The sequence below is a fragment of the Pleurodeles waltl genome, chromosome 5 (assembly GCF_031143425.1).
Source record: "Pleurodeles waltl isolate 20211129_DDA chromosome 5, aPleWal1.hap1.20221129, whole genome shotgun sequence".
Classification (NCBI taxonomy): Eukaryota; Metazoa; Chordata; class Amphibia; order Caudata; family Salamandridae; genus Pleurodeles; species Pleurodeles waltl.
In genome coordinates this window covers 705,457,737-705,481,454 of record NC_090444.1, presented here as the reverse complement: position 1 = coordinate 705,481,454, position 23,718 = coordinate 705,457,737, and the positions used below count along the sequence as shown (strand labels likewise).

The 23,718-nt window shown below is 41.7% G+C and overlaps 1 protein-coding gene across 10 annotated transcripts in view; it reads right to left on the bottom strand.

Moving 5' to 3' along the window:
* Window positions 1-23,718, bottom strand: part of MAP7 (microtubule associated protein 7) — a 657,230-nt gene that overhangs the window by 282,878 nt on the left and 350,634 nt on the right. For all 10 annotated transcript variants that reach the window (XM_069234655.1, XM_069234654.1, XM_069234656.1 and 7 more), the window contains exon 4: window positions 11,834-11,911. In XM_069234655.1, coding sequence (XP_069090756.1) covers window positions 11,834-11,911 — 78 coding nt within the window. The remainder of the gene's footprint in view (window positions 1-11,833; window positions 11,912-23,718) is intronic.

Here is a 23,718-nt window from a genome sequence, read left to right as displayed (position 1 = left end):
GGTGAGGAAGACCCCTATCATTGACAGGGAAGGGAATTCCCTGTCACTGATAGTGCTTACCGCCATGGTTTTCGTGCCGGTAAGGAAGCCACGAAAACCATGGTGGTAGGCAGCGTCATAATCCCCCAGGCGGCCAAGTGACGGCTGCCAGGCTGGAGATTGAAGTATCCAGCCCGGCGGCCGTTACCACCGTGGCGGTCGGTGTGGTACATTGACGGTATGGCTGAAGCCAACCCGCCAATGTCATAATATGAAGGAAAGTACCGCCAGCCTGTTGGCAGTACTTTCCTCCATATTTCCGCCGACCGCCGGGGTCATAAAGACCCCCTAAGTGATATAAGTCTGTGAAAAACATTGAGAAGAAAAACACAGAAGCACCAAAAAGAGAAGGATATAGGCATTTGTTTGCACAAGGGGGTTGTCATGCGAAAATAACCCAGCATGGGACAGAGTTGCAGAAAAATGCACCTACAAGAACAAAGCTGAAATAAAGGTGGGAGAAACTATCAAAGATAGCCACAAAAGTGGCACAAGAAAAAGAAATGATGGGGTTGCATAAGGCGATGGACAACCATTTAAAAAAAACTTATGAAAGCAACAGATTAATGAACAAAAACGGGATCTTTGTAACTCACGTAGTGATTGTTAAGCTAAAACAAGCACTGAAAAATCTGAAATGTCTGGCAGCGTCAGCCAGCTTTTTTGGCTCTGTCAATGCCTGTTTTGTTTTAGCATGTGTTTTGCTAACATTCCTGTTGGGGAAGCTGCAAGGTCCACCTCAAGGTAAATAAAGACTGGCTTAAAGCAAAATTTTTGTTTGATCTCAAAAAAACACCCATTGCCACAGTAGTCCCTGGCCCATAAGGAACTAATATCCGTTTGGATGTGCTTCTTGTGAAAGGGCAGAATACAGTCACTCGCAGTGAAGTTAACCAATGGCTGAAGTCAACGGACCCTCTGCCTCATGCTGCAGAAGAAAAAAGTGAATGACAAAATAACGGAACAGTGGAGGAAATAGGGCTGGCTGAAAGCCCTTGCTAGTATATTGTACATGTAATTATGGTAAAAACAAAAAGGCAATTTTGTTAGAGATTCAGATGTGAAAACGGCAGTTTAATGTCATTAAACATTCTTCCTGGTGTCAAAGCAATTGAAGATTGTATAAATCTGCCAAGGAAAAGAGTGAAGGTGATATGGCTCAGTGTTTATTGACAGAATGTTCAAAGCTCAAGAAAAAAAACATAATTGTATCTATATTGCTAACTACCTCTGACAAGACGGTGAATCGCTTTTCAGTGAGTAGCACGCTACTCTGAAACCCAAAGGTGGATTAGTCGGGGGAAATATAAATTGTTATTAGGAGTGGTAGACATGTGAGTGATGGCTGGATGAAAAGGATAGAAGAGGGAAGATTTTGTAAAGTGTTGCTTGGGAGTTCACAGTAGTAAAAGAGATTTGGAATGAGTCAAATTGGAGGTAGGAGATGTTTCGGAAGAGGAATAGTATAAGTTGAGTGGTCATTTGATGAGGTGTAGATACATGATACATACATAAAATGAATACATACACAGATTTCAACATGATACACAAGTGTAAAGAAATCAGGATACATAAAATTGTACTGACTAAAGTCCCATATGTACATGCACGGATATTTACAAACTCAGCTTTTGTTTTTTGCTGTAAATTAAGAGTATATTTAAGTTTTTTGTCACCTAATAGTTCAAAAGTGAAGCAAATATAGATACAATTGTTATAATTATATTTACACATTGTGACAGATGTGGTATTATAGGAAAGTAAATCCATAAGCATACACATCATCTTATCTGTTATTGATGTGTTGATCTACGTACATATGGATATTATACATAAATGTGTATATACAATATGATTTTTTTTTTTTAAATATATTTACTTATTTTTTAATTCCTCTAGTAAGTATATACATACACAAATACACATATATATATATCCATACACCTATATTTTTTATTCTCCAATAATTACTATTATTTGTTTTTACTAACTTACTTTGATTTATTGTGAGATATTACTTAGTAATAAGTATACTTAATAGTTAACATTTACACATACTTTCTGTATAATCATTTATAAGCTGTGATATGAGTGATCATATTAGAGATTCATTAGCAAAAAAGTAAAATACGTTATTTGTGTAGTGACCTATATACATTTTTAGCCTAAATATAAGTAGTGTATCTATTTTAACCATATGTAATATATACATTTGTTAAGCATAAATATAAGAGTATATATGTATAACGTGAATTTGCACAAAGAGATGCACATAGCCGAATAAATGCATATAATCCAAATATACGCGTTCACAAACTTGTATATGCACCACTGTTGTCTTGTGCATACTATTGCTGTACGTTTGTATTTTGAATATGGTGGTCATGTAGGGAAGGCCGGTCTTGAGTAATCTTCTGAAGCTAAGATGTTTCTCTGTGGATCTTATGTTTGAGGGTCATGAATTCTGTAATTTGGCTGCTTGAACAGAGAAAGATGTTCCACCCATGGTTTTTATCTTGCATCCTGGTATTTTGACGTAGGGCGGCGATCTGGAGCAGAGGGTTCTTTGTTTTATGTATTATGTCATTTTATTTCTTGTTCCATGTATTGCTTTGTGGGTGATACAAAGTAGTTTGAAAGTGGATCTTCTGGCAATGGGGTGATCAATGTAGGGCCATTAAGGCAGGGGAGATGAGGGCTTATGGATTTATTTGTTTGAGTATCCAGGCAGCAGAGTTCTGAATTCATTGTAGTCTTTTCAAGGTTGATAAAGATGATGAGTTGTAGAGGCCATTGGTGTAATCAAGTTCAGGCAGTACAAGAGAGATAGTAGCTTGGACCCTGAATGCAAATCCTAGGTGTTGAACATGCACCACAGAGTTTTCATAGTAATGAAACTTGATCTTGCCATCTTATCCACTTGAACATTAATTGATGGCTTAGAGTACATGGTAATTCCACTGTTTCTTACTTCGTTGGATACTTTAGAAGGTGGTCCCAGATTGTCAAACTAGGCAAAGAGTGAGTCAACATTTGTGGCATCTTCAAAGAATAAAGCATGCCAGCATGACCCTCAACGTCTAAAAGGAACCTAACTTGATCAAAATTACATTAGAGGGAGTGTACAACACAACCCATAATCGATGCACACAAAATGAGGATGCCAAATTCCAACCTTACGATTGTACTGTTGGTATTTACAACTATAAAAGATTTTGAGGAGCAATAGGCAAACAGGATTTAAGAAGTTCTTAAAAAGCATACTCAAATCCCTTGCTACCTCAAATAAAAAGGCTATTTATGTTGTTATACGAAGAACACAGTGGGTAACTGAAAGAAGTCTTACAGCAATGGAAATTGGGGACGAAGATTGACTGCATGTTCAACTCTCTTCCCGGGCACACTTGCACACAAAAGGCCCCAATCGCCTTTCTGATTGGGGCAATGGAGCCCTTGGTGGGTAACCTGGAATAAGAGGCAACATTTGAGCAATACATGGAGGAAAGCGGCCACGTTTGCTTTGTAAGATGGGACTATGTAATAATAGGCATAATTCCCAGTGGTCTGTGAGGGGTGTAAGCATGCAAAACCCATTTGAATCTCGGCTAAGCCCACATTCTTCACTGCATGCTAGTTTTACAATTATTTACATTATCTAATATGAAACGATCTATTTAGATCAATTACTCCCAATGATATTTTATGAGGGAGAATTTTCTTAGGTATTAGTTAATATAGAGGGAGCATCCCTAGTAGTGGATTTATATTGGATATAATTTGTATGTATTTTTTTGTTTGAATAGAAATATGGTTTCACCGAGAGAGGTGAATTGTAAAACTCCCTCTGGATACGGATTGATTTTTTTTTTTTTAAAGAAACTAAGTGTGGTATAGTTCTTCATCAATGGAGGTGAGGGTTTTGGGAGTGAGGGATGTATAGTTGGTATGGAACAGAGATCTATATATCTGTACTGGGTGGGTAGATCGCAGCTTGTTGTTACAGTGATGGGTTATGTGAAGTTCTCATTAAGTTATGTTCTAATAAAGGAATACAGGGGGTTGTGTGAAGGGTGGTTTATAAAATGGGGTTTATATTGGGTTTAGGATAGATTCTTCAGGGTGGTTTTTAAGGGGTTTTAGTTTCGATTTTTGATTGGATGGATTGGTGTATTACATTGGACTGTAATTTGTTTTTATACAGGTATGTTTTAATTGTGTGTTGGGAGAGTATTTGATTGTCGTGAGGAAGGTGGTGAGAGAATTGTGAAGACCACTGAAATGCGTCTACGCAATTCAAAGACTGGATTCTGTGGGACTTGCCAATAATAGACTGGGAATTTATTGTATCGGTCAATTGGCATGTTGATACCATTTGTGGGACAGTGACGGACGATAGGCTAGGGAGGGTGTCCTTTGTCTGGTCTCCCTGTGATTTCTGTGTTTACTACTTGTGAGGTGTTAATGTGAGGGCCACTTGTTGGCTTGGTGGGTTATTTTACTGTACTGTTATTTTAAATTGTAACTGTAATCATTTTTGTGTATAGGATATTTACTAAATAAGTATTAAAATATATTTTGGATATTCCTTTACTATCACTGATCCTTCCTGTTGGATGAATGCAGGATGGAAGGATTGTTGATGTGTGAGGATTCTGAGAGCGTGAGTTTCTCTCCCAAGGGGAAATATCTGTATACACTACTGTGATACAATGCCCTGTTCCCTTGGGCTTGGGGTGGCCCCCTCTCTCTCTCTTTTTTTAGAATGTCTAAGAGGTCAGAAGAATGTGTAAAAAAAAGAATACGACTGATGGTAATTTCCTTAGGTATCAGAGAACTGTCCCTCTTCGTTTTTGCATGAATTGGTCTTGTATTTTGTGGAGCTGGGTGATTTCTCACTGATGGAAGTGTAGGAGTGCTAAGAGTCAGATGTGAGAGGGACAAGGCTGGAATCCAAGGGGTGACTTAAGTCCCTGGACAGAGCCTGAGTTTCTGAAGGATGGTCAAAATTGGAAATTATGAAGAAATACAAAAAAAAGCCTCCGGAAGAAGCTAATCATGTAACTGTCATCCCTTGCATTTCATTTTAACAAGTGTTATCAGGGAGGTCCTGGGACATTAGCATTTTTTTCCTCAATGGCCCTTTGCCAAGGTTGTGCATACAGCTGCACTGCTACTGAAAGTTTGTGAAGGATGTTCGAAATTGGAAATTATGAAGTAATACAAGGAGAAGCCTCCTGAAGTAGCTAATTTTGTAACTGTCTTCCCTTGCATTTTAACAGGTGTTATCAGGGTGGTCCTGGGACATTAAATTTTTTTCCTCATACGCCACTTTGCCAAGGCTGTGCATTCAGCTGCATTGCTAAAAAAAAAAAAAAGAAAAAAAAAAAAAAAAAGGACACAGAAGAGCGTCAGAGCAAACAAACTTGTGCCATGACTGATACTCATGTGTATTAAGCTGGCCTTAGAGGTTTTATGATGTATTGCAATAGCTGAATTATATGTTTTTTAACTGAGTTCGCTAACTTAAGGTTAATATCGTACGTGATATCTGAATGCCATATTGTTTTATATTTCTATTTCCTTTTATAATGGGTATAACATAGATTTTAATTGGTATTTTATTCATGATGATGAGGTTTTGTTTTTTTTGTATGCTTTTGATGGATCGTGTTAGTCACAAATAAAGGTATATGATGGTGACTGATCCTCAGACTCATATGTGTTCATTGGCTTACTTCAAAATGAGTACCACAATCATAATTTAATGTACATAGTTCTTAAGGTGATTCCTCATTCAGAGAGGATTTAATCACCACCCGATTGAGGTGGATGGTACCCAGTGATGATGACAAAGCTGCCCCCGGATTCCTACTATTAGTTGTAATAAGATTTGGGGAGATCAGAGTTTGACTTCTTCTATCTCACTTGTCCTAGCATATTTTTGGTAAAAATATAGCTACAAGCATACTGTTATTTTACAGTAAGGGAGAGAGTTTCTCCATGGACAAGGCTTAGAAAGTCTTTGTAAGGATCCCAAAGTATCTCCATTATGGGATGTAAATCACCTGGCTCACCAATACCACTATGACCACCAGTCCTGGTAGCAAGGTGCCCAATGAAATCCATAATCCTCACATTCTTGAGCAAAAGTGGACCAAGCGATGGGTCAACAGGGATGCTCTTAGTTTTTGGGGTTTCTGCCTGCCCTGATTGTACCAAACCTCACAAAACCCATGGGATAAGAGAAGGCTGAGCAGCACTCGGCATGCAGTTAGCCATGTGCTGCCTCATTCACATGCTCCAGGGCTTATAGTGGCCTACGTTGTGATCTGAGCTGTTCCTCATGAGGTTAACCATCCTTGAGAATGAGACAGAAAAGGGGTGTCCAATGAGACAGGAGTCTGGTAGAGTTAGCTGCTAATACCAGAGTGGTACTGACTTGTCCAGAACTGTAAAGGACCTAAGAGCCCAGTCCTCACACTCCTTAATTCACCGCCAGCAAATGTGAAAAGTACAGAGCATGCTACATCTTGCTCAGGTAAGACTTATATGAGAGATATGCATGGGTTGAGACTGGCCGAACTTCCCAAAGAAAACACTCTGATTTACCAGAATGTATGTTGAAACGTAGTGTGCAATAATATGCACAACAGGAACAATGTCTTTCATTCCAAGCTCTCACCAGTGCATCCTGAGTGCAAAAATGTCAGGGGCTACCACATCCAGTAACAGAGATTCTGGCTTGCAGAATGGCTCAGTCCCTGAAGGGCCTCTGATTCCTGGAGTGAGCAACTACTTGGTCCTTATCAACTGCAACTAGCTGACAATGTTGGAAGAAAGACAGACGTGCACCCCACTATTTTCACGCTTAGAAAGGTTACCAACAAGTTAAACGCATAAAGACGATGGGATCATTTAGTATCACCCTGCATGTCAAGGAGTAAGGTACTCTATTAAGATTCCATGCTTTGCCCTTCCCTTTTCATTCTACCTCCACAAGATGAAATCAAACCTCTCCTTTAGAACATGGTTACAGTTGGCTCTATTTAAGTGACAGGCATTTTTATTAGACAATTTCACTATAAAGGCACATGAAGAATAGCGAAGCAAGGACACATGTCCCAAACAGGACAGAACAGATTTGTGCTGGTTTGGTGCTGTTCATCACTTGTGAAAAAATGGAAATAACTTTATTCAAAATGCAAATTAGTCTGCACAAGTTAAAGTATGAAAGAAAAAGAGAAAACAGCAAAATAAAAAATTAACATTGGACTGGGATAAACCACACAGTGCATTTCCAGACATTAACAACCAGCACAAATAACAAAGGCATGTGAGGGTGATATGCACCTATCTGATTGACTGAACATAGTGCAGTATTGGATGCGTGAGTGTATGTGTGGTACCACTGATGCACAGCTCTGAAGAATAGCTCAGAGGAGCAGTCTTTGGTTTCACTGGAGAATATCCATGGGTTGGAGCAAAATGGCTCAGACATAGGATTACTTAAGGCTTCAGATAATAGTCATTGCTGAAATTTCAGTTATCTAAGTTGTGAAAAATATACATCCCTTTCTATGTAATGCATCATTATCAACTGTCAGGACATGCTGAAAAGTTGGGATAGAAGTTAGCCACCTTCTTTTGGTAGCTCTACGCCTGGGCATGGAGAGTAGCTAGTTTCTGAGTTGCAATAAGGAAGATCTGGAAGATCTATTGTGCAGTGAGGACAGGATCTGCATCTTGGTCACCACACTGATGTTAGTTTTCAATGGGGAAAAAGGCTGAAGATGCTGATGCCCAAGACATGTGTAGACTACCTTTCCTTCTATTAACTGTGAACCAGTGTGAACCATACAAATGGCCACTTGGAAGACCAATCTCTAAAACAACCTCCACCTCTAGCAAGGAACTTTTCAAAATGGATCACAGTATTTGATATGAGGAGAGTGAGCAAAGACGACCAAACCCAGGTATCAACAGTAATGGACCTCCAAGGTTATAAAACAGAAAGAATGTTCTTATATTGTACTTGGGTGATTTCGATAATGATGGGCATCAACATTTCTTCTGTTGTGGTCCATCTCCCACTCCACCCAGACGAGGTTTCTGCTTCCCAGATCTCCTAATCTTTGAGGGCATCTGCCAATGGCTCCGATGCCCATGCTCCCTCTAGTGAAGTATGTTCCCTCTTGGGCTCTCTGGGTCTAACATCTGACTCAAGTCCCACCCGTTTGCTGAATTCTGTCTTCCATGTGGCTATGCGAGGAACCCCTTTGCTCTTCCCATTTCTGGTTATTTCCCTTTTTCTTAGCACACAGGCTAAGTCCTGTAATCAGCTAGTGATCTTATTTTTAGATGTGTGTGAGAACCAGCTCAGCAGCATCAGTCCGCCAAACATGGGACCTCTTTTTCTAAAACAGTTGACAGTCAGTGATTCCCTTTCTAATGCTCCCCAAAACATGTGAAAAAATGTGACGCTTGCTTCATTATAACAAGCGCATTTAGCTGTGTTTATATGATATATCTTATTCATTTTCTCTGGTATTAGGTATGCTCTATGTAATATATAGAAATTAATTAGTTTAATCTGGGCATTTCTTGTGGCCTTCGTTGTGTTATATTGGATGTTTTCCCAGTCCTTGTCCCCAATAACTTTGCCAAGGTCTGCTTCCCATTTATCTTTCAGGCCCTCTAGTGGCTTCATTACTTCCCTTCTTAGTCTCCCATATATGCAGGTCACTGCTCTGACCGTACCTGAGGCTATCACTAGATACTGAAAACTGATTGATTGGTGTGGTTCTTCTATCCCAGCCATCCAGTGTCGTTTAATAGCTTCCGTAATTGCTCTACGTAGTGGAAAGTGACTTCTTGGCAATTCGTACTGATTAAAAATTAACCCACGAAATATGAATGGCATGATTATGTTTAAATAAGATTTGTCTATGTTCAATATGGTTCATCACTGCAATGATCAAATTAGTCTGGGTGCAAGACACAAAACCTTTAGCTGCATTTCCTCTAATACCTCTACTAGGGTCTGTAGGTTTGCTTCAGCTCCTTGTGCTTCAAAAAATAGGGACAGCCTTTCACCCATCTTCAGTCCACGACAACATCAGGCAGGCATACTGGACTTTAAATGGGCATAATGATTTAATTCATAATGCACCATTAAATTGTGTTGCCGGCACACGGGACACACATTGCCACTGACCAGCATTATGTAACTTCTAAAAGCCTATGGACAGCAAATGGTATTTTGACTTCTTGAGGTTGGTCTGTCTGTAGGCTTAAAATATTAGTTACATTCTGTAAACTAGAATACATAAATTGCGCCTGCCTTTATTTTCAATACGAGGTTTCAACAAGTTAATTAATAGGAATTCCCAGGATGTGCAGTTACATTTATTCCGAGGTATGTTGAACCATTTTTTTTCCCTTAGAAGGACTGCAAAGGCATGCATTCTCCAAGCACATCATGTGGGACTCTCCATCATTTGAAGTAGAAGATGAAGAGAGATTATAAAAACCCATTCGCAGCCCAGGATGTGCCATTTACACATTGATTGATTGGCAACTGGGTTTACAATTTGAGATGCAACCTGTGCAAGATCCCATGACTACAAATACAGTCATGACACTGCTAGAGCTTACAATTTAGTGCTGTTACTTCTGTCACAAAAGTCATCAGGATATTACAGTTTAAGTTTATGAAAGAAGAGTGGAAAAACTTGGTAGAAAGCTGCACGGACACACATTCCAAATGTGTAATTGCCTGCACTTCAGAGTTCAACGTAGGTGCCTTTTGAATTAAATCATGTTAGAAGGATAAAACTGATGTTAAAATGTAATTTATAAATGTTTGCATATAAATGTGTTTTACTAAAAGGTACTAATTAAACGTATTATTGTGATGTTGTGTTAGCATGCATAAGTAAGGGCTGCAGAACTTGCATTTTGCAGTCACATAAAAGTGTTAAAAAAATTATAATAATTCAACACAAGTCTTCTTTCAGATTTTGTTCCCATGAGAAGCAAATTTCTTTTGTAATGGACCCCATTGTTTAAACATGAAAAGCTACATTATTTTGCCTTTGAAAACACAGTATATTGCAGGAACAAGTACTGAGTACATTTGTTTCAACCTTGTTTGGATTCACACGGTAGTGAGATGTTCCCATGGCAGAACGGGGAAGAAATTGGATTGTTACAATTGGAAGTCATTTGATTATTTCTCATTGGATGATGCCTATTCAGTGACATGAACTGATTGATATCTTTGGTGAATCAGAATGTTTTTGTGAAGTCCAAAATATTGATGGAAATTCAAACTTTGGTTAGCCTTGAGCATTTCTATGCAGTTCCAGCAGGCTTGCAGAAAGCTGATGATTGCAGACGTCTTGCTGATGACAATTCCTTGAATGCTGTACCCTTAGAGAGGTAACTTCCTCTCTCCCATTTGCCCCTACCATTGAAATGTCCTTTTAGACTTAGTAATCCTTTTATTTTCCCTATTCATAAGACTCGTGACTGAGCTAATATGCTGACGCTTTCTTCTTCTTCTTTTTTTTTTTTACTTATCTCTTGCCAAACTTAGTTAGTGACATGCAGCAGAGATTATCTTTTTCCAAATTATATTTGCCCTTTTTATTCTTTTTGTTTGCATGTGTTTCTCCCACAAATGTATTTCCCTGATTCGGTTAGCTGTAGGGTTGGCCTGTGCCCAGCCAAAGATAACTGACTCTCCTAAATATGAATTGGCCAATTATTGTAAATTCTAATCAACGCGTTATATCAGTGTTTCAGACATTCTTATTGAAGCTATGTCTTATTCTTCTTGAATGCTTAGTTTAGTTAATGTTAGTTCACCAGAATTTATTTTGACGCCTTGGACAACCCTTGGTGATTATGTCCATTTATAATTTGGTTTTGCACATTGTCTTTGTGACTTTGAGCTTGTGTTTGTAATAAAACTCGTAACTTTATTTCTGATTGGAGTTTTTTTCCGTGGCCACATTGGTTATGGTGTCTAAATTGTTTGGGGTGATGTTGAAATCATGTTCTACCCCACTAATTACTGGGTCAAAAGGTCCGTCGGCCTCTGTGAGCATTTGATTCCTGCGATGGATGAAATATGCTACAACAGCAGTTTGCAAAGGACAGCAAACTGCCATCTGTGCATTGCTTTTAGTAAAGAGGAAACACTTTTTTTAACGCAGCCCTTGTACATAAAACAGACAGGTTCTAGTTTGATAATGTTTCCTTTTTTGGGAACACACTTGAGGAAGCAGGCACTGCCTGTTCCCCTCAACACTTACCAACATGATCCTCAAAGAGACAGCTTCCTATTTCAACTCAGATACCAGCTCTCTTGTGGTGGTTCTGTCTGTTCAATGTTTTGTGGTTGCAAAACATTGATACAATTCTGTCTTTGAGCACCAAGGCTACAAAATCGGAAACGATCTGAGGATCAATGTCTTCGGATACACCTTTTCTAGCTAGTAATCTAGATTTAAAAGTGGTTTGGCAACTAGATCAGTAAATTCTCTTACATGTTATACATATGGCAGCAGAATTTTCATTAATGCTACTTCAGATCCATTTTACAACTCCATTTGCCCTCATGACATGCTAAAGTGATTGGCTTATGGTATGTGACAGCTATAAAAACAATGATAAATACATTAAAAATACATTAATAATACAGGTCTACATTCTCTAGATTATTTGTCCATTATGGGAAAGAAAAACACAATGGATACAATAACAGCAGCAAATGACATAAAGCACTCACCTATTTGCTTTTCACGTTCCACTCTTCGTTCCCTTGCTAACCTTTGCCGGTCATCAACCTTTAGGTTTGGATGAAGCTCTAAAAAGAAAAACAATGTAAAGTTCATAACTATAAAACCAGCCACAAATATCCAACTCTGTCCTAAGAATGTGAATGCAGGTCCTTAGTAGGGATGGGCAGAATGTTTCATTCATTCAGAATTTGGAGACTCCACATTACTCTTGTAATGCGGAGTTCTGGCCAATTCCACCAATCAACGTTTGGTGGAATTTCATCATGGCAAAGCTCGAGATTAATGTGAGCTGGTGAGAGATTTTGCTTCACCTAGCACACTATTCTTACATGGGCATCACAAGAGGTCATGGTCAGAGGGCTGCTTCTTGAGTAATGTGGCTGCCACTCGAGTGGTAGCAAAATCAACTTGAATGACCATGCACTCTGGCATGGTGCCGTTCTCATTGATTTTTTCAGCAATGCCCGAGCTAGCGGTGCTAAACTGCAGTTGACGTGCATAATTTCCTCCCATTGGCAGAACTCCATGGAATCGCTTAAAGTTCCACCCCCCTGGCCTTTGTTGCCTTCTGTACGGAAGGGAAAGGGGAACTGCATATTGGTATTTTGAAGATCAGGCTGATGGGTAGACCTTGAAAGAAAAGTTGCAGATTCTATTGCACGTTAGGCATGATTTAGCTTAATTGAGCTTCCCCAGCCTTATTGTTTAAAACAACCTTTGCACAAGTCCTTCAACTGAAAACTGTAAAATTAATTAAGTACGGCAAGAGTTAGTTTTTCATGTTTGCTACAGAGAACTGAAGTATAACTGAACATGTGTTATATCTTAAGATCCAGAAATCCAATCCTAATTCTCCTACTGTGGAAGAATAATGGAACATGCATCTGGAATGTTTTTAAATATTTGCTAGTGCAATTTTCCCACTATCAAAAAGAAAAAAAAAAATCCACATTTAAAGCTATCATGGCAATGGCAACTTTAACACTCAGATACACAAACACTAGTGCTTTTCTGAGAGGATACCATTTATTGGGTGGCAGTGTATAATAATTACAGTGAGAGGCTTTATGAAGTAGTAATTTTCCTCCCCGGAGTGATAGCTGGTGTCTTGACCACGAAACACACTGCTAAAATTCTGTTTTTATTTTTTTTATTTTTATAAACTACATTTTATTTATTTTTTAAGCCATCAACAACCCATAACAAATCCACAGGGTCAGATATACAATAAAATGACACCCTTGTTGTACACCATCATAGCCCAAACAAACATACATTACAGCACAATCCATGATACTTCATCCACTTTCCCCATACCTTTGCATGCTTTTGGGGGCACCCCCTAACCATGTATACAGCCTTGTCCTGTGTTGCGCACCAATCCATTGCCTGCGTCCAGGGGGTTATCGGAGGAGGAGAGAGCAACCTCTAGCATTTGGCAGTCTCTCTTGGCTAGGAACACCCCAGTCCCTACCAAACTCTTATCCCCACTGGCATCATACAGTGGTTCCAGGACTCCCGATGATATGGGCAGTAGAGAATTGGCAACAGGCCTCACAGAGCCCTAGATAGGACTTCAATTATCCTATCCCAGAACCTCGAAATCATTAGAAATTACCACACCATATGACAGAAGTGAGCAGGTGTTCCCCGAGCAGCACCAACAAGCTGGCGACTCTAGAATCCCTGTGTGCCAGACACTCTAGTATTTTGCAGTTCATATACAGGTAAATGAGCAGGATGTGCAAGAGCCACAAGAGATAACTTGCACTCTGTGTCATGCAAGCACCACTGCAGTCAAAATCCTCCAGGTGCCCCATCCTATGGTTTCAGCGGTCCCTAAGGGGCACAAACAAGTTTGGGAAATGAACTATAAGGCATCTATAAATTCATAAAATCCCCTTCTCTGCAATAGGTCCCATAAGAATCTAGGCCTCCAGGAGGCTACACTGAGGAACATTCACAAAGGAATCTATGACCTTGGCGGATAGGATAGGACACAAATGTGACAGATATCACGTCTGCCGTATTACAAGTTCTATTATATTCTATGGAACTTGTAAAATGGCGGGTGGGATATCCATCCCATCCGCAAAGGTCATAATCGGTTCAGGTATCTAAAACCAAAATTTAGATCTGTGTAGGTCAAACTCCTCCATCAGCACCTGATAAACTAAGGTGTTCGCCCTGCCAGACAACTCTCACCTTGGTGATCCCAATCTTGTCCCCTCATTCCTCATTCCGAGCCCCTCTAAGGAGGAGACCTAATACAATCACTCTCCTACCCAGAGTAGGGTAGCAAACGTAATCCTTTGATCACAACCAGTTCACCGTTATGTGATGTGCCAGGTCTCAAGAACCACCCTCATGAGCTCGGGAGACGAGATGGGATAGGAGTGCCATATAGCAACCCTTCTATCTTGTCCAGGTCTATCCAGGCCACCTCCAACCAAAACGCTGGATCCCTCCCACTCAGCCCCTTAGTCTTGATGAAGATCAGGAACTGAAAGGCTCTGAAAGAAGGCCAGGTATGAGTGGAGACACAGGAGGATCGGGGAACAATCAGCATATATCTACAGCAGCTGAAGAATAGAGACAATGGAGAAAGAAAAGACACCTGCCTTCAAAAATACTAAATTAGACAAATATATATACAAATCCCTCAACAGCTATAGATCAACACACAAATAGTGTAAGACAACCCACAAATAATGGGTGGGGGAGGTTAATTTATTGACTTTATAAACTGCAGACTTAACTACAAGGAAATCAGAGCACTTTAAAAATTAACAAATAACAGTGAACAGTAATCTCGACTTGATAATAAACAGGACTTGTAGTTATTATGGATATAGCAATGTCTAGATAGCTAATTACAAAGTGAAAGGTGGGTTTTTCAGGGCCTTTCAAAATGAAAGTAGATTAGGCATATTTTCACGGGTCTCTTGAATTTGGTTTCAAATTTTAGGAGTGTGACATGAGAATGCCCGTTTCGTTGTCCTTGCCCTTTTTATTTTAGCTTCTCCAGCTGGGGGTTAAGTTACTCTTAATGTTCCTCTCAGCTCTTGAGACAACAATACTACAAGCAATAAAGAGAACTTCTACAGTGTTTTGACAACAAATAGCAGCTTATAGGGATGGACGCATTGGTACTGAGACAGGACCTTTGTAATATAATATGAAGTATAAAGGAGATAGAGGGGAGCTGGAAACCATGCTTGGGGACTTTAAAACCAATGCAGAGGGGGCGTGGCCTGACTGCCAAAGGAGTAGGACACGCAGAGCTTGCGCTCCGATACTCCGTGGGCCTCTACAACGTTCAATTGGTTTCCCGAGAGATGCAGAGCCCCTAAACCCAGACTCCCTGCACGCTCGCCCCCTTATACCACCTGCTTTCTCAGGGCCTGAAACACCCGACCCGTAACAGAAGCTCGACCTGTCAGAACAGACCATCCTATCTCCTCTACATGCTTGACCGGCAACAAGGGACTACTGGCCCCAGCCCGCACCCACTGCATTGGCTCAGGCACTAGAAATTCATCCCAGCCGACAAGCTCTCTGATGTACCGGGTGATTAACTCGGGGCAATCAGGACTGGCATCAGAGGTAGAGACTACACCAACCATTCTCCAGCACTAGCACAGCTGCTGAACGTGCCTTGGTGGGTCCGGAGGCCTCCACTAAAAGGCTTTGGCAGTACCATTCAACCTCTCTAATGTGCGTACTACCTAGCTTCTGGAGCGTGGCCTCTCCGTACTGACTAAAGGAGAGCAGATTGCAACTTCCATGAATGGAAGCGCGGGCCGGGATTGTTGTGGGGGGTGGGGAAGGTGCTGTGGGAACAGGGGTTAACAACCTGATATCGATGTGGCTGCCTGGCACCCAGTGAAGCACCCACGGCAATCCAACTGGGAATAATTTAATGCGGACACTTGGTATCAACTGGCAGTAAGATGTGCTGTAAACGCATTGTCACTACAGACATACATGACTAGGTGCCCTGTTCAGGCCTCTCAAATGTGCTACCCACGCCAAATGGCCCTTAATGTTCCTCTTTTGGCTGGGCTGTCCTAGGCTTCAAGCTTCATTACAAGTGTTCTGCCTACAACTGGTTGTGCTCACTGGCCGGGGTCCCATCACTCCTTCCATCCACTGTAAAGAGAAGGCATTCATATTTAAGTGGAGCTAGCTGATTGAGGCTCTATTCACAGATGCCCCATAGAACCCTCCACCTTAAGCACATAGACAGACGAATACTTTTGATTTGAGCGGAATTGTGCAGTCCATACAAAATAAAACTTGCTTCACTTTCCACACAGCCACTCAGAGAATCCTCCTGTGCGGTCACGTACAATCTCCCTTTTGGCACAAGTGTCACCCACCAAACTACTACTCTGCTCACCAGGGACGGAATGAACGTTCACCTCAACAGACTGTGGAACCCTACTTCAGAAACTGTCATGCCATGCAGCAAGGGTGCTGAAAGTAGCTGTGATTACTTAGTGGTCTAAATCACCTCCTGCATAAATGGGCAGCAAGGCGGAAAACTCTACACCCTGACCCTCCTCTACCATCACACAGGACTATATGTCGTGATTCCTTAGCGACATGAATTAGGAGATCATGTTGCTCAAATCCAACTTCAAAAGCTGCCTTCACGATTTGCGAAGAATTATCACAGAAGTAGGTGACGGAATTGACGCACACAGACTTCTACCATTTCTGGCTTCCTTCACTCCCCCATATTGGATTCAACAGGAACCGCGAGGGGCTGCTGCTTCAAAACACCAGGCCCATGGCCCGGAGCTTGAACCGCCAAAGATTTTACGGTTATGTAACTTTGCTGAACCCCTCCCATAATTTCTTAGTACCCCTACAATGGGTCTTTGTCCCCCTTGTTGGGCTGGCCCCTCATGGGGATGGCACCCCAAAGGGGCCTGGCGAGCCTCTCCGTTGGGCACCAGATAGAGAGCCCCCTATGTTTGGTCCTGTTGACCATGTTCTACCCCCTAAATCCTTCCTTTTCACAGGCAAATCCACTCCTCTCCACCCAACTTACTGGTACACACTCCTCACGCAGCTTTTTGTTATTTGCTTATTTTGAGGGGCACACATTTCCCTACCATCTAGGCACTCAGCGCTGACTACTGAGGCTTCCAATGAAGCTTAACCACCCCCATCAAGCTTATCACCCTCAATGGCAAAGGGCTGAATTCCACTAATACAAGAAGACAGGTGTGCCGCTATCCGCTCCATCTAGAACAAGAGATCCACTCAGCACAAAGGGATTGTCACCTCATGACCCGTCCCAGATACCCTGACACATATTGGGGCCCCTTCACCTGCCAAAACATTAAGAGTTGCATAGTCCTTAAAAGGGTTTTTTCTACTGTTACTCAGTCACCAGGGATCCTTTTTGTACCTCTACACCCCGAACCAGTCACAAGAAGTGTTCCTTAAAAAAGTCCTACAAGTCCAACTTAAACGTGCCCGCAGGGAACTTATTGTAGGGGGAGATTTCACCCTAGTTCGGGACCTGTCCTTAGAACAACACACAACACAACTTCAGGGCACAAGCGCCATGTTGGCCTCACTCAAAAAGGAGTTTAACGAAGCTAGTCTAGCAGATGCCTGGCATTTTCTTCATCATGATATCAAGGGCTAGTCACTCTACTCTCACATGCACCTGTCCTAATCATATTGGACCATGCCCATAAAGAACTCACCTGGACACCACACCCTGGACACCACCACACTAACCCACGCTGGCAATTACCCTCCAACTTCTCCTGGACCCCACTGATATAGCTGCCATCACTGACTACTTTACACTCAACTGCCCTGCTTAACACAAATGCGAAAATCTACACTAAAAAGCTTGTAAAATCATCTCAAAACCCTCCTCACTGGCCTCATAGAACCTGATCAAATGGGGTTTATCCACCACAGGCAGAGCCCGGACAACAGTCGCCGACTTACACACTTGGTGAAAAAGGCCCATCGATATAACAATCTGGCTCTTCTGCTCTCAGATGCGGAGAAAGCCTCTGACAGTATGAGTTGGCACTTCCTGCACAAAGTAGCTGTCAAAATAGGCCTAGGACTCACCATGATTAGTAGAACCATGGCCTCTTATGTCGCATCCACGTCGACCATTCGTGTCAACTGTCACTCTTCTCTGACTCCCCCTCTTCCGAGGCACCCGACAGAGGTGTCCTCTATCCCATCTGCTTTTTGTATTGGCAGTAGGACACCTAGCCATCCGCCTCTGCCAAGCCCTGGACCGAAGTGGTATCCCCTTTGGAGGACAGGACCACAAAGTCTTTCTCTACGTAGATGACCTTCTCTTTGCCTTGACCAACCCACTTACCTCTCTCCTGGCTGCGATCTGCATGCTCCAAGCATTCAAAATCTTATCTGGCTACACAAATAATATGTCCAAGTCACATGCACTTAATCTGACTATCTTCCCTCGCACATCTCCAAAAGACAACTCCATTCCACTGGGCTCTATACTCTATAAAGTATTTGGGCATAAACATAACCAATGACCTCTCCATGTGGGCACATTCGAACTGGCCCGCCCTAAAAAAAAATATTCTAGAAGACCTCTGTAGACTGAAGTCACTTTACATCTCCTGGCTAGGCCACATAAATGCAAGCTAAAATTAGCATTCTTCCCCGGCTACTGTACATATTCCAGTCACTCCCCACACCCATCCCCTCTGAAGACATATACAAACTGCAGGAAGACCTCCACTCTCTAATGCATTGCTTATGCTACCCAGAAATAAAGGTGGTCTAGCATGCCCCAACCTTAAAGATTATTACTGGGCTGCCCACCTTCCATTAATTTCGGAGTGGTTGGTCGGAGACAGCGAAAAGCACTGGGTACACATGGGTCGGATGGTGATTGTAGACCGATATGGGATCTAGCATGGCTCCCAAAACATTCACGTACGCCCAGGGCATTTATAGCAACCCTGACACGCATAGTACTGGACATCTAGAACAAACTTGCAACAAGCAGAAATCTTACCAAGTTCCCATCAAAGAACAACCCTGTTGCCCAAAACCTAGATTTCACTCCTGCGCTTCCGCAAGACACCTTCCTAGACAGGATTAAAAGTGAATGTAGAATACTGCAGGATCTTTTCCAGGGAAATGCTATCAAACCCTTTGAGCAATGCAAAAAGGAGTGTTGTCTCCCTGAAGCATCACACCTGCAGTATCTTCAGCTACATAATTGAGCGATATAACCGTCCAATGCACGGGCTGCTACCCACTCACTCTTTTTTAAACATTAGTCTGAAAATTTGAAGGCACCTGCTGCCTGATCTCCAAGACGTACAATGTCTCCAACAATCTTGCATTATCCCAAGCCGCCTATATCAAAGACAATGGGAATCCATCCATGCACAATATATCGCCCGTAAACAGTCGGAAACCATATGGCGAGAATTCCAATGGCATTTTGCCGCACTTACTAACGGGAAACACCCTATAAACTTCTGGTACAGTTGTATTACACCCGGCCCGCTTACACACTATCTGCCCTGCATTGCCTCCCATGTGCTGGAGATGTGGAGCAGTGCCAGGGGACTTCCAGCATAAATGGTGGCCATGCCCGCACAGCAACATATTCTGGAAGGAAGTCCTCAGCCATTTAAAAGATACACTAGGGTACCCTATCCCCATGAACTACCAATTATCTTTGGACTTCGCCCATCATCGTTGACATGGGATGACACACACAGACTGGTACAGCATAAGATGGGAGGAGTAAAGCATCTTATTGCTTTTGCCTGGAAGTCGCCCAAAGCCCCATTCATCACAACTTGGTTCACAAAATTATGGCATACCCTTGCAATGGAGCACAACTCGAATTCTCAGGCTCAGATGAAAAATTCATGCAACAATGGCAAACCCTTCTAGACCACATGTCTCGTCTGGAATACCAGATATTCCAACCATCCAGTCTGCGTGCCTTGCACCTATTTGATTACTGTGTTAATCAGCAAACACTCAGGCCAGCTCTTAGCTCACCCACCCTGTTTACGAGGCCCTGTGCACACTTACTAAGCTGGAATCAACCTCATCACCACCACATGTCATACTAGTAACGAAGGCACACTACCCACACATCAGGAGCAGCCTAACCCCTCTAGTTTATCAATCTCCCTCATTTCTCTTAATCTCCAGACTGTATTCATCAGCTAACCACACAAACACACTCTACAACTGCCTCATCCTGGGACTAATTACCCACGTGCCTTCCAACATGGCAATTGATAATGACATTACCTACTTCTCTAGCACATACTATCACCTAATGTTCAATGCCCCCACCTTCATAACTGTGCTCTCCTTTTCCCTTTGTTCCTACCCTTGTTGTTTTTCATGTTGTATTACTTTGCACGATGTGTACTTTGACTTTTTTTTTTAATACTACACTCAACACAGACTTATAACACATTGCATTGTATCTGTAGAATGCCTGCCACTTGTACTGAGCAAGTTTGAAAAAACTTATAATAAACAGAATTTGAGTTAAAAAAACATCAATGTGGCTCAGCTACTGACTTCCTCTAGAGTGTTGGAGGACAGGATGAAGGGCGGACCCAAGGAACAACCTGCGAATTGTTGGGTCCCAGAGGGACCTGAAGGGACTCATCAGGAACAATTCCTGGAAAACTGGGTTCACACCCTGGTGTAGGAAGGGAAGCTATCCAGACACATCATGGTGGGGCAGGTGATGGGTTACTGGCGAGACGTCCGCCTCCTGAGTCAAGACCACAGCAACTAATCATCAGAGTGCTTAACTATGGGGAAAGGGACAGTCCGGCGAACAGTGCCTAGTCTGCAAAAGGTGATGTACGCATCAACACTCCATGTTCTTTCCAGGCTACACAGAATGGCATAGTGGTAGGGAAATTCTGTTGAAGAGGTAAAGAGAAAACTCCAAGCCATGCAGATGAAGTACATGCTCCTGTTACCAGCAAAGAAGAATGTACTATTTAATTAAAAGGCTTTTCTTTTAGACCCCCGAAGCAGGATGGTAAGGATGGCAGAGAAGAGGGTTATGGACAAACCAAAATAATAATTAGGAGAGACTGAAAGGCACAGATGGCTGGTCCTGGAGAAAGCTCTTAGAGACCTAGAAACAGAAGCAGGGACAGATATGGTTGGGGACACAGCAGAGACGGAAACCTAGATGCCCACAGGCTCCTGAAAAAATGTGTACCAGCAGCACAAGGCAATTAAACAGATATTGATGCTTGTTTATGTTTTGATGCTTCTAGTGAAGTGAGGAATCCTAGAAACGTAAACATGTACCTGACAGCTGAGGGCTTGATGAATGAAGCTAGAGAAGGTAAAGGTGGATAGAGAAGGCAAAGGAAGATAGGGAAAGGGGTGCTATAATTAAACAAAGTATGTTGTTACCTGATGGTGCGATGATTATTATGGTTGATGGATGGACCATGAGACCTTCCAAAAGAAGGAGAAAATGGTCTAAATAAGGGAGGTGGGGAGTTTTTGGAGGGTAGAACACAGACCCCAGACACATGAGAAACGTCACAGATGAGTCTGTAGAGAAAGGAGGCTAACAAAACCATGACATGGAAAGTCAATAGCATGGGTGATAGAATCAAGAGAAGAGCAGCAGCCCACTTGCGCAAAGACAAACCAGATCTGGTACTCCTACAGGCGATACAAACTGTGGGAATAATGTAGCTTCCTGGGTAAAGGCAGACATATACTAATGGCAAATGCATGAATCACCAGGAACTCCAGAAGAGTAGCCATGCTGTTTAAGGAGATCACTCATTTTTGTTGAGGTATGGCTTTACTTCACAATGGTATGCTGGGGGGGTCACAGAATGTGGGAGGGATACAGATGCACAGTTTCCCATCCAGTTTACAAGACAATGTGCTGTTCCAGGTGGAATCATTGCTACTTAAAACTCCATACCTCACACATGGGACAGGGGCGACTTCAACAATGTCATGGATGTGAAAATGAACAGGTGGGTGGGAAATAAGGCATATCAATGAGACTGGCTGACTGCTCAGACATTTGGACTGATCGATGTGTGTGCTGTCTTAAAGATGGTAGGGAGAGAACTGTCTACTACACAAAAGCGCACCACTCTCTCTAGGCTAAACTATTTGCTCATCTCAGAAGCAAAAGCACCTAGAGTGCAAGGAGCCGAGTACCTAGTGAGAAGTATACAAGATAACGCAACACTACGACTGCAGTATAATTTAGGAGGTGCAATGCTTAAGGTGTCTGGTTACACCACAGTATGTACTACTTAAGATAATAGGTAACATAGGAATAACCTGGCATAACAAATTCTATGCACGGTGTGAATGGTGGTGGCTTTAAGGGACAGAGCGCAAGATTGGGGTACTTCATCCTCTCTCTCTAAGGCAAAATGGTGAGCAGGGATTGATTAGAAGAATAGTGTTTGCACTGAGGGGTTGCCCCTGAAAACTTCAGATGGGTTAGAGACCTTGAAGAGATTACTAAAGCATGGAAAGATGGGTGGGGAATGCATCCAGGAAACCACGCAAGGCAATTTGCAAGACCAGGCAAGTGTAATAAGATATCACATTTTCCAATAATATGAGGCAGACTGAGGAGACTGACTGGTGGAAGACCATAAAATGATGGGAACAAATGGTATGATGTCAAGAAATAGTATATGATTGACAATGAAACGTCAGCATATTGTTGATATTGCAAAATCATTCTTCCATTTTGTTTTGCCAAAGAAATAAAAAACAGAATTATAAAAGAAAAGACTAGCATTGGCTGATGTCCAATTCCATCTAAAAGATAGCACTGAAGGTGGAGATTTGGCCCCACTTATTCTATGTGATCTGTCACCTGCATTAAAGCCACTTGATTAACGGTTCCTTCTATTCTGAATAGCTTGGACAGGGTTGTGGGGGTGTCAGTTTATGCCATTATGTGCCTAGACTACTCTTTCGGCGTGCATTTCAAGGGTGCCAAACACTGGGAAACAGCAGTGCTCCTCAGAGGTCTCTAATATGTTTATGTCCAACCCCACCATCATTTGTTGGTTGAAGTGATGGTGATATTCCAAACTATGCTAATGATACACAGATGGTATTTCAGCTGTTAAAAATTGAATTAACTACTACTGGCTGGGATTAAACACCACAAAAGCTGAGCCACAGGTACCATTCACTGGGTGAGGATACATGGCCCAGTTCCCTCTCTCTTCAGATGCGAGTATTCAAAAGTTTGATGAAGGATAAGAGTCTGATATTGGGAATACCCTGGATGTCTATTGTATCCACGAGCAATCATGTTAATAATGTGATTTATATTTCTAATTATCTAACACCTCTTCACAAAACAAGATGGCTTCTTTGTGAAGGGGATAACGCCTCTGTGGCTGTACCAGTGCCTGGCTCAAAAATCAACTGTGAAAATGCCGGCACTTCAACATTGAACCTACAAAAACAACAGATCCTTCAAAACTGTAGAGTAGTACTGGTTTGTAATCTTTCTAAGTGTGTGAATATATATATATATATATATATATATATATATATATATATATATATATATATATATATATATATATATATATATATCACAGACCTTGAGAAAGCTTCCCTTACTTCTGATGACAGTTAGGATTCAGGTTAAACCCCTAACATTCAATTCACACAAGACGATTTGAGCCATACTGCCCAACAGATGTATTATGGTCTTCCAAATAAAAATCTACTAATACTTATAGAAATGGTTGAAAAAGTGTATGGTAACTTTTTTTTTTTAATTTTTTTTTTTTTTAGTAATTAATGGTACTTTTGGGATTCCATTTGTGATTGT